This window comes from Alosa pseudoharengus, unplaced genomic scaffold (assembly GCF_046254945.1).
Source record: "Alosa pseudoharengus isolate Yale_2024_CS ecotype anadromous, Long Island Sound unplaced genomic scaffold, YU_APseudo_1.1 YU_APseudo_1.1_scf_3, whole genome shotgun sequence".
Taxonomy (NCBI): domain Eukaryota; kingdom Metazoa; phylum Chordata; class Actinopteri; order Clupeiformes; family Clupeidae; genus Alosa; species Alosa pseudoharengus.
Window position 1 is genome coordinate 30,250,577 of NW_027468718.1, and position 10,765 is coordinate 30,261,341.

General features: G+C 39.5%; 1 protein-coding gene and 1 long non-coding RNA gene across 2 annotated transcripts; one reads left to right on the plus strand and one right to left on the minus strand.

Moving 5' to 3' along the window:
- The first annotated feature begins 1,368 nt into the window (after window positions 1-1,368).
- LOC143099725 (uncharacterized) lies at window positions 1,369-5,989 on the plus strand. The gene is made up of 3 exons (XR_012981723.1): window positions 1,369-1,917; window positions 2,486-2,762; window positions 5,520-5,989. It is a non-coding gene; the product is annotated as an uncharacterized LOC143099725 (long non-coding RNA).
- A 3,790-nt stretch (window positions 5,990-9,779) lies between these two features.
- LOC143099913 (gamma-crystallin M3-like) lies at window positions 9,780-10,487 on the minus strand. Its single transcript, XM_076262824.1, has 3 exons — window positions 10,473-10,487; window positions 10,142-10,384; window positions 9,780-10,058 (listed from the first exon to the last, which is right to left on the minus strand). Exons 1-3 carry the CDS (start codon window positions 10,485-10,487, stop codon window positions 9,780-9,782), a joined length of 537 nt encoding a protein of 178 aa, XP_076118939.1.
- Window positions 10,488-10,765: the final 278 nt, after the last annotated feature.

The window sequence follows — 10,765 nt, forward strand, 5'->3', positions numbered from 1 at the left end:
CCCCTGATCAAACCCAGTCTTGCAGTTCCTCGGAACCGCAATTCTAGTTTATTAGTGGGTTTGATCCAGCAAGCACACAGCACTATTGTTCTTCTTAAGTTTTCTTATTTATTAGTGGGTTTGATCCAGCAAGCCCACTATTGTTCTTCTTAAGTTTACTTATTATTATTAGTGGGTTTGATCCAGCAAGCCATGCTGTGGGCTTGTTCTTCTTAAGTTTACTTATTATTAGTGGGTTTGATCCAGCAAGCCCACTATTGTTCTTCTTAAGTTTACTTTATTTATTAGTGGGTTTGATCCAGCAAGACCACAGCATGGCTGGGCTGGGCTGTCTGTGTATATGAAGGTGTGTGCATGTAACTTTTGACCAGTATGTCCGATTTTCATGAATGAGGTACCGTTGGAATCCTCGAATGAAGCCCAGTTCAATGCCTTGCCAGCACTAAGTGTAAAGGTAATGTAAAAAAAGATGAGACAAACCATGTTGATACAGGTCATTAAAAATATATATATATATATTTTCCAAATCCATTCAGCCCAGTTCAATGCCTTGCCAGCACCAGTTGTAAAGGTCATGTAAAAAAAGATTACAAAAATAAATAAATAAAGTATTTTCCCAATCCATTCAGCCCAGTCCTATGCCCAGCTAGCTCCATTCAAACTTAGTCATGTGTAAAGTTGTATAGTTATTACATTGAGAAACACACTTTCATACAGATATTATGCACATCCACGCATCATTACTATTCAAGTTAAGTTACTCATCATTGCCCGGCAAGAAGTCCACAATCAATTCAATTGTCTTGCCACGATCTGTGGAGCTTACAGACAACGTTATATTACTATAGGTTCTGTATGCTATTTAAAGCCGACCTAACGATGAGTCCCTTCATGACGGTGTGTTGCAATGCATTCTGGGCGCTGTGCTGTGATCCGACGGCTCGTCACATGACCCACCAAACACAACGATGCTTGAACCAGAGCGCTTGAACTAAACGTAGTAAAAATAAATAGCTACCAAGGCTCCAAATAGCAACACACTACACCGTAGCATAATGAGGGTATCTACATGTAAACCGAAGCATTCAGAACTGTGTAAGTTTACAGGCAGTTTATTAAAAAGAAAAACAGTACCGTTCACGTCTCGTTCACACAGACGGGCGCCATCTTGAGACAACACAACTCTCTGGGATGTGGCGTAATCTCGCGTGAAACCTTGTTGCCAGAACCGCAGGAAGAGGTAACAGGATAGCAGCACGAAAGATACACAGGATGCACACGGAATTCGAACGAATTTGAAGACATCGAAGAACGAACCCTTCTTCTTCCCCCACTTCGAACGTTATCACTCGATTGAATGGGCGTTATCAATCGTAATCAGCCTCATAGTTATGGGTTAGAAGGGGCCATCTACACCTTCTAGCAGGTTCAGAAGGCTGTTATCATCGATTCACATGGTTGACCACGATACGAACACATTGGGATCCCAGAATCCAATCAGAAACGGAAATTACCGAGCAGGGACGGGCTAAAACGAAGAATTTAAATCGGGAAAGGTGGTGAGATGTGTTAGTGTACGTTTCCTGAAACGGAAATTACTGAGCAGGGACGGGCTAAAACGAAGAATTTAAATCGGGAAAGGTGGTGAGATGTGTTAGTCTACGTTGCCTTGTGTTGCACACATGCATTTGGTATTATGATTTGTGGTTAGATCTGGGGTCACGCTTTTATGGCTTAGCCTTGGCTACTTAAGGAGGTAGGCTAACGCAGTCCTGGTTATTGAGGTATGTAAACGCTCAAAAAACGCAGAAGAGCCCCGTATAAGAGCCCCAGTGTGATAGGCTGGTTGCTGTCATGTGACACACGCCACCACAAGAAAGCGGAAACGCATCGTAGAGCGAGAGCTGGCTGTGTGGGGTAAGTTAAGTTAAACTACGTAAATTTAGTAAATAATAATAATAATGTAGTTTTTTTGTTGTTGTTTCGAACAAAATATAGGGATACTTATCCTGACTAAAACTCCTTCATGCTGTAAAACAACTAGAATCACGCGAAATTAGTGCAATTTCTTAGTCAATGTAAAAGACGGACAAATACGTGATAATTAGCTAAATAAATCATTATTCACGACACGTTATGGTTAAAGTATCGAAATGAATGCGATGGTGATACAATCAATGATGTCAGTTTCACGTAATAAGCTATTTGTTTCTTTGGCTCTGGGTAATTGAAATTAGCAATTTCTTAGTACAATTCAATGTCTTATAATGGTAAAAGATGTGGACAAATACGTAATAATTAGCCAAATAAATCATTGTTCACGACACGTTATGGTTAAATTATCGAAATGAGTGCGTATGTCTATGAATTGCAGTAGTGATCAAATGAAAAAGGAAAGAAAGGTCTCCTGATGTGTTGTTTAGGGATGGTCCTGCAATGTTTTCTCGACATATCTTTATGCCCCCCCCTACTTATGTTTTCACAGATCCTTGCTCCTGATATCCTGATGTATGGGTTGCATTTCATTATATGACTCCAGCAGAAAACTCACAGAAAGGAGAGTGGTGTCAAACTACAAGACAGCCAGTATGTAAGCAAGGCCTTGATTGTCCTTGTTTGGCTACTCATTTGTCTACTTCCTGAAGAGGCTGAAGCATGCTGGCCTTGACACCTCAGTCCTTGCTTCCATTAACAGCTGTGTTATGGAGTGCATCCTCACATCATGGTCTACTGCAGCGGTGGATACAGAGCACAATTGGCAGGTATTTTACGTCACTTTTACATTACTTTTACTGTGATTTTGCTAGATATGGTCGCTGTGCTAAATATAGGCCCATAATGTAGATCGAGAAACGCATTGTACAGCTGACACATCTTGGGCTATACTATTAAGGGACAGCTGAATTGACCACCTAAACCATATATTTTCTGAAAGCCTATAGCCTCTAGATGTCAATTAATATACATTAAGGCATGCCCCACCTTCCTATTGACTTTGACATATCATAAGGCGTACATAGGCCCATAATGTAGATCGAGAAACGCATTGTACAGCTGACACATCTTGGGGCATAAAAAAAAAAAAAGGTTTGGTTCCTGTTGGTTGTCAGTTGAGGCCATGGGTCGGTAGGGATTTTTTTTTTTTTTCCAGTGGCAGTAAGGCATAGGTAGAAAATCAATCCCACCAGGATTTCGCGAGGTTTTTTGAGACTGTTGCGACCTTAAATGCCTGGATGGAAGTTGCGGTGATTTTAGCTGTTTCTTGTGGAGAAATTGCGGGAGGAAGTGAAAATTGCAAAAATAGTTTAAATTTAGGGCAATTAAGGTTAGTAAGACCAAAATCACACTGATAATCTTGATGCTTATTAAAAAGGATAATCAAAGGTAAACAGTAAGGATTACAGAAAATCAAAGTAGGCCTACTTTATTTGTGAAAATGCTTTGACTGAGGTCATTCACAAAGCATTATAGTAGAACTGTCCAAAAAAGACAGTCACCTAAAGAGATGGCATCATGTCATATGTTTCAATACATTCATATATTTTGTAATTCATATTAAGTTCATATCTTTTTAATAATTCATAGTCTGTGGCCTGCATAATTACTAATAGCCAAGTAAGTATCTAGTAATTTCATATTGATTTAAACTATTTGACTACACTTCTGTTTAATGTCATTACATTGGTGGTGTACGTCTAATTGACTGCCTGCCCCTTTAAGGACGTGAGAGTAGCCTAAGTACATTTCTGAGTGGATTGGAAGGCTTGCATCTCACTGTGTTCGGCTACGAGTGTAAATCACTTTTTGCATAGTGCATTACGATATGTGGATGCAATTGGGAATGTCTTCTATGTCATTAGTTAAAGTAAATGTTAAAAAAAAACAACTCGAATGAAATCATTATTGGATCATAGAAGAGGTAAATGTCTTGCAATTTTATTAATTTCTATGATTTTGGTAGCACTACTCAAACTAAGCCCACAAGCTAGCAAACATGACATAAGCTAAAAGGACATATCCAGGTAAACGTTTGCCAATGGGTTGCATAGCCTACTCAAAAATCAGTAAACCAAGTAGGCCTTAATTAACTTTCATAGCCTAGGTAGGTTAGCAACTCCAGGTTGAGAGATGCAAGTAAGCAGATCATTAACGTTAGCCTTCTATTTATTGTCATCAAAACTGTAGAGGAACGAACACGTTAGGGCAGTCTTTGGTGTCATATACAAAAGGTGCAGAAGTAAGTGTGCCATCTGGCTCAATATTCTGCGCGAGGGACTGTTGTGGTAGGTGAAATTTCACGGTGAAACTACGATGATTGGTCAAATTTGCGAAAAAGTTGCGGTGTTTGGACAAAATTGCGAGTGCCTTGGTAAGTGACGAAAACAATCGTCTTCGTGAACAGCTGTGCATAGGCTACTTTGTAAAAGAGAGAATATGCTCATCCCTATACATAACGCAAGGGGTAATTAATGTAATTATAGTTCGCCTTTTATTTGTGGATTTATTTAATATATTTAGTGTTATTTCTTCCCCAAAGCTCATAAAATAAATTTGGGTCGCACATAAATTGACAGGGACGGTCGGAAACCGGAACCCAAGAATTTTTTTTTTTATGCCTGGGCTATACTATTAAGGGACAGCTGAATTGACCACCTAAACCATATATTTTCTGAATGCCTATAGCCTCTAGATGTCAATTAATATACATTAAGGCATGCCCCACCTTCCTACTGACTTTGACATATCATAAGGCGTACATAGGCCCATAATGTAATTCGAGAAACGCATTGTACAGCTGACACATCTTGGGCTATACTATTAAGGGACAGCTGAATTGACCACCTAAACCATATATTTTCTGAATGCCTATAGCCTCTAGATGTCAATTAATATACATTAAGACATGTACCACCTTCCTACTGACTTTGGTGCATCATAAGGCGTACATAGGCCCATATTGTAGATCGAGAAACGCATTGTACAGCGGATACATCTTGGGCTATACTATTAAGGGACAGCTGAATTGACCACCTAAACCATATATTTTCTGAATGCCTATAGCCTCTAGATGTCAATTAATATACATTAAGACATGTACCACCTTCCTTCTGACTTTGGTGCATCATAAGGCGTACATAGGCCCATAATGTAATTCGAGAAACGCATTGTACAGCTGACACATCTTGGGCTATACTATTAAGGGACAGCTGAATTGACCACCTAAACCATATATTTTCTGAAAGCCTATAGCCTCTAGATGTCAATTAATATACATTAAGACATGTCTCACCTTTCTCCTGACTTTGACAATATACAAAATAGTGCCATGTATACATTTATGTCCTCCAAAGTTTGCAGGAAGGTGGGCCATGTGCTAGTGTATGTTAACTCACATGTACAAGTGACAGGCTTTAAGAAAATATATGGTTTGCATGGCTGAAACTGCTTTGCCTTTGTGTTGGAGCTCAAAATGATCTAAACATATCTTAAATTTCTCTCTTCTACTTATGTTTTCACAGATCCTCGCTCCTGATATCCTGATGTATGCATTCCATTTCATTATATGACTCCAACAGGACACCTACACAAAGGAGCTGTTAAAGCATTGTCCTTCTACAAACAACAAGACAGCGAGCATGTAAACAAGGCCTTGTTTGTCCACTTCCTGAAGGGGCTGAAGCATGCTGGCCTTGACACCTCAGTCCTTGCTTCCATTTACAGCTGTGGTGTGGAGCGCATTCTCACATCCTATGGTCTGCAGCGGGTGGTGTCATCGCGTTATTTATCATCGTTTGTGTAAATCTTACACATCTTACACAAAAGTCTAAAATAATCTAAACTTCATTCACTCTCCATGTATAGATCAAGATAGACTTGCAGAACAGGCTGCAGGGCAACAGTCTGATAGCCTGCATGAAAGCATAAATGGTCCGCACTTGTTAAAGAGTGCAATTATCAAAGGGCCCTTGAATTGTGTTTTTTTAAACCAAGGAGGATTGCTGTAGCGATGCTGTCAGCTCTGCCATAAGCAGTGACTGTGATTACGTTTGCACATTTTGAAAATGTTGTTTTTCTTTCTTTTGCATTCTTTTCCACTTCATTGTTGTATAGTTTGTATAATGTTTGTTAAAGTTGCACACATTAATTCACTGTTCTTATTTGTAAAAATTTGTATAGTGTGGTATAGTTTGTATGGTGGAGTCTTTATTGTATCGCACAAACAAGAACACCCCACCCCACCATACCACTTTGACTAACCAATTTTCTGCGGGAAACCCTGGAGGCTTTCTACAGGTATTTTGTGAAACATAGGGGTTGCTATGGTAGTGGTTGCTAAGCTATTGCTAGGGTAACTGAGAAGGTTGCTATGGTGTTGCTACAGGATATATAGTGGTTGCTATGCAGGTTTATAGGGTAATCATTTTGGTTGCTAGGTTGGTGATGGAGTAACTGAGAAGGTTGCTAGGGTGTTGCTAGAGTAGATATGGTGGTGGCTATACTAAATTAAGTGGTTGCTATGCTGGTTGCTAGGGTAATTGAGATGGTTGCGAGGCTAGTCATGTTGGTTGACTATCAAAGTGGTTGCTAGGTTGGTATTGTACAGGTGGTTGCTAGGTTGTTGATAGGGTAACCAAGAAGGTTGCTAGGGTGTTGCTAGGGTAGATATGGTGGTTGCTATTCCAAATAAAGTGGTTGCTATGCTGGTTGCAAGGTTAATCATGTTGGTTGCAACGGTGGTTGCTCGGTTGACATTTTGGTGGTAGTTGTGAGGTTGTTGGTAGGGTAATTAATATGGTTGCTAGGTTGTTGCTATGGTTCTTATGTTGGTTGCTAGGTTGTTGCTAGGGTTACTTAGAAGAATTTTGTTCAGCTAATACATTTTGGCCTACACTATTAAGGGACAGCTGAATTGACCATCTAAACCATATATTTTCTTAAAGCCTATAGTCTGTAGATGTCAATTAATATGAATTAAGACATGTCCAACATTCCTACTTACTTTGGTGCATCATATAGGCTTAAGCAATACTGCTATTTTTGCTCTTAGACTAAAAATCCATAATCACTTTAAAAACGCTAACTGATTACAATAGTTTTTGAAAGTCAATTTTTTAAAATCATGCTTGAAATTGTAACCATATTCTTTATTGAGTTATGTTAATTGACTATAATACTATTGTATTGTCATCCTTCTTTGGGACTTGAGTACTTCAATATCCCCTTCATGTATCAATGTACATTAATATCAATGTACATTAAAGCATCTTTGATAGTAAAGGACTCTCCATGTAAATAATTACTTGAATTGTCTTTCACTTGTACTGGTTCTATATGTTTGGACCACTGATTGACTGCACTCTGGTTTTCATCAGCAAGGTCAAGGCTTAAATTAACCTCAGATAAGTCTGTTTTCATCCCATGCATTATATGTGCTAATGTTGTGAAGTAATTGGTGTGACCCTACAAAGGTCTGTCTGACCTATGACCTATTAACCTAGGGTTAGTAAATATGTGATCGGAGTGAAATTACCTCACACATTCAGAAACCTCAAAGTGAAATGACCTCACACATCCAGGAAGCTACAGCAATACAAACTCAGCTACAGGTCTCAAATACGGCAAACCAGTTGCCAATTTCTATGCCCTTTATATCAATTTGTGCCACATGTTATTAGTTGAAAATTACTGGTGTAAGCTTATCTGACCTGTTTGACCTTTGCAATTCATGGACATGTACACATTGGTTTCGCATTTCTAAGTAGAATATCACTGATTAAATTTGACATGTAACATCCTTGGATGACAAAATATAGTGAAATGGACTCAACCCTCACATATTCACAGACTCTATAGCATCCCCTAGAAATCCAATATTTCCTATATTTGGCTCCGCCTCCTGGCAACACACAAGTCAATAGATGTCCCAAATTTGACAAACTAGTTTGTTATCATCCCGTGTATCAAAATATGTGCCACATGTTGGTACTATCTTGAATTAACTAGTGTAATCATATCAAGGCCTGTCTGACCTATGCAAATTATGATATCATATAGGCTACATTTAATTTGCTTCACGCCCCATTTTAGCGGAAAACAAGTTAACATACATATATATCATTGATTCTAATGGGAAAGACAGATAGCCTAATTACACCTTGACGTTACATCTAGTTATTAATTTACAGGCCATTCAATAATTTTACTAACACGGCAGTTATAAAGAATTATGTGTATGTAACCTACTCATGTCGAAACGATGTAGGCAACATTATAACCCATTCAGCACGTACTAGCTACACTTACCATATCCCATGTAAAACGGTTAGCTTGCTAGCTAGCTAACTGTATAACTTCAGTATAACAGGCATAGCCAATTATCTCACCTAGTTGTAGGAAAAAGGCTACGTTCATATTACAAGTGATAGAATGAATGTGTGACTTATGTTTAGTTGATGTTATGACATGTAAAGTTAAGCTTGCCGAACTTAGTTATAGTCAGCCATGGGCAGTTTGACTGTGCCTACATTCGTGACACTCCTGTTAGTAGGCTAAACTGGAAAGAGCAAAAAATAGGAACGTAATGGTCACATTAATCCATGCATTAATCCCATAAACACACAGTTAACTCCAGATACACCAACCTTATTTTGTGCCTTTTATTCACGTTTGTTTCAAGATTTAGTAAGTATAACCCCTTTTCGCTCCCCACTTCTATGCAGCATAGGTTTCCATTATCCAAACAGCTCCCTTTCCCCTAAAAGGGGGCGTGTACATGCAGCACGGTCTAGCTAGATCCAGTGTGGTGTTGTAGTTGTTCTAACGTTACTAGTTGTTGCAACAGCTTGTGAAAAAACTACAAAGTTTGTTACACCAAAAAGAATGTTAATCTCGCGATAAAATAGGTTTACGTTAACGCCGTTAATAACGCGTTTAACTGACAGCACTAGTTTTTTTCAATGCCCATTATTTTAATTTCCCGAATGTTCATGGAAATTCATCTCTTTTTTTTCAGAGACTCTATTGCCCATTACAGTGGGAAAAGGGTTTATTGTGAATGTGTAATAATTATTTTGCTGATGTTAAAAGTTCATTAACTCATTGGCTGCTAATGACGTCTATAGACGTCAATTTAAATACGACCGTTGACTGCCATTGACCTCTATAGATGTCAATTACGTTTTTCAACGGGGCGGGCTGGGGAACAATCTGGCGGAGCTTGTCACTAAAAATCAGGCTTGTAAACAGAGAATGTACTAGCGAACTGACCTGCTAGGTGGCCGCAGTGTCAGTTTGGATGGGAGATGAGAAAAGACCATAGACAGTAGAAGAATACTAAAGCTGCTGAAGCCCTATGGCGAGTCCCTTTACACACTCCTGTACAGTAGGTGGCGGTATACACACAGAATGTTGTAATCCGCCAATAAAAAAGACAACCTATGGCTAAATCCAGAGTGGTACAGAAAACAGCTATATGATGTCTATGGCGAAAGCCTATAAGAAGAAAGGGGTTGTTGTACTCATACAATTTCTTTGAAGTTGGCAGGTCTGAAAAATCACAACTTTTTGTGCTATATTTAGTGTTGATTTGCTACTTTCATTCGTGTCTCATGTGAAACAATGAAATAGGCAATATGGCCCCTGTGCAACATGTTTGAATAACCAGTCAGGAAAATACTCTTCCACTTTTTTATTTGAAATTCCAGATGAACATTAATTATTACTGTATTACTTCATAAATATATGTAGAAAAGGAATCGTTTAAATCAAGCGGAATAAGTTTACATGCAGGAATCCATGATGCGCCTCATGCTCATGAACCTCATGTTGCTCATTCCCATCTCCCTGAAGCTTCTGTACTCGCCAGGCCTCATGTACATCATTCTGCCTCTGAAGTGGGGCTGCTCATACATGAGCCAGTGGCCATCCATAACATTGCAGGACTGGCAGTCAGACATACGGTAACGGTCCATGATGGAGTCACAGTCGTCCATCAGCTCCATCATCTGTCCACCGAAGTTCTCCCTCTCGTAGATCCTCATTCTGAACTGTCCTCTGTGCTGTACAGACAAAAGTTCAATAAGCGTTTTACTCCAATAATTATCATTAATTATCAGTAGCATCTGACATGAAACTTATTTACCATGGGGATCATGCGGCAAGATCTGATGCAGTCGCTCATGCCCATCATGCGCATGTAGTCAGAGTACTCGCCCCTCTTCATGAAGTACTGGTTACCCATGAAGTTGGGACGGTCGTAGACCATGAAGCAACCGCTCTCCACCCTGCAGGAGTGGCAGCGGCTGAGGTAGGAGTGCATGTCAGGGCAGTCACTCATGCACTCATAGGAACGACCCTGGAAGTTCCTGTCCTCGTAGAAGATAATCTGTTCAAAGAGTAAGTGAGATTAATAATCAGTACCACTAGTTTGTTAGATATGATTCATACATAATGGTAGCTGCCTCTAAACTTACCTTGCCCATGGTCATGATTGCGGTTGTAGTTCTGCCGAGAACAGTTAGCACTGATGTCCTGGCTGTGTTAACCCCTTACTTTTATACCTGACAAACCTCAAAGAAAAAGTGCCCCCTATTGTGTTAAGTCAGCCAGTAGGAGAGCTTTTGTTTTGATAACGCACGCCTAAGCCCCATAGCAGATGAACAGCTGTTTAGTCTTGCGCAGCGGGCGTGTTCGGTTGGTATAGGTGCGGAGCGCTCTGACCATTCATAATTTGTGTTATCACAACTCATTCTGCTAGATGTCAGAG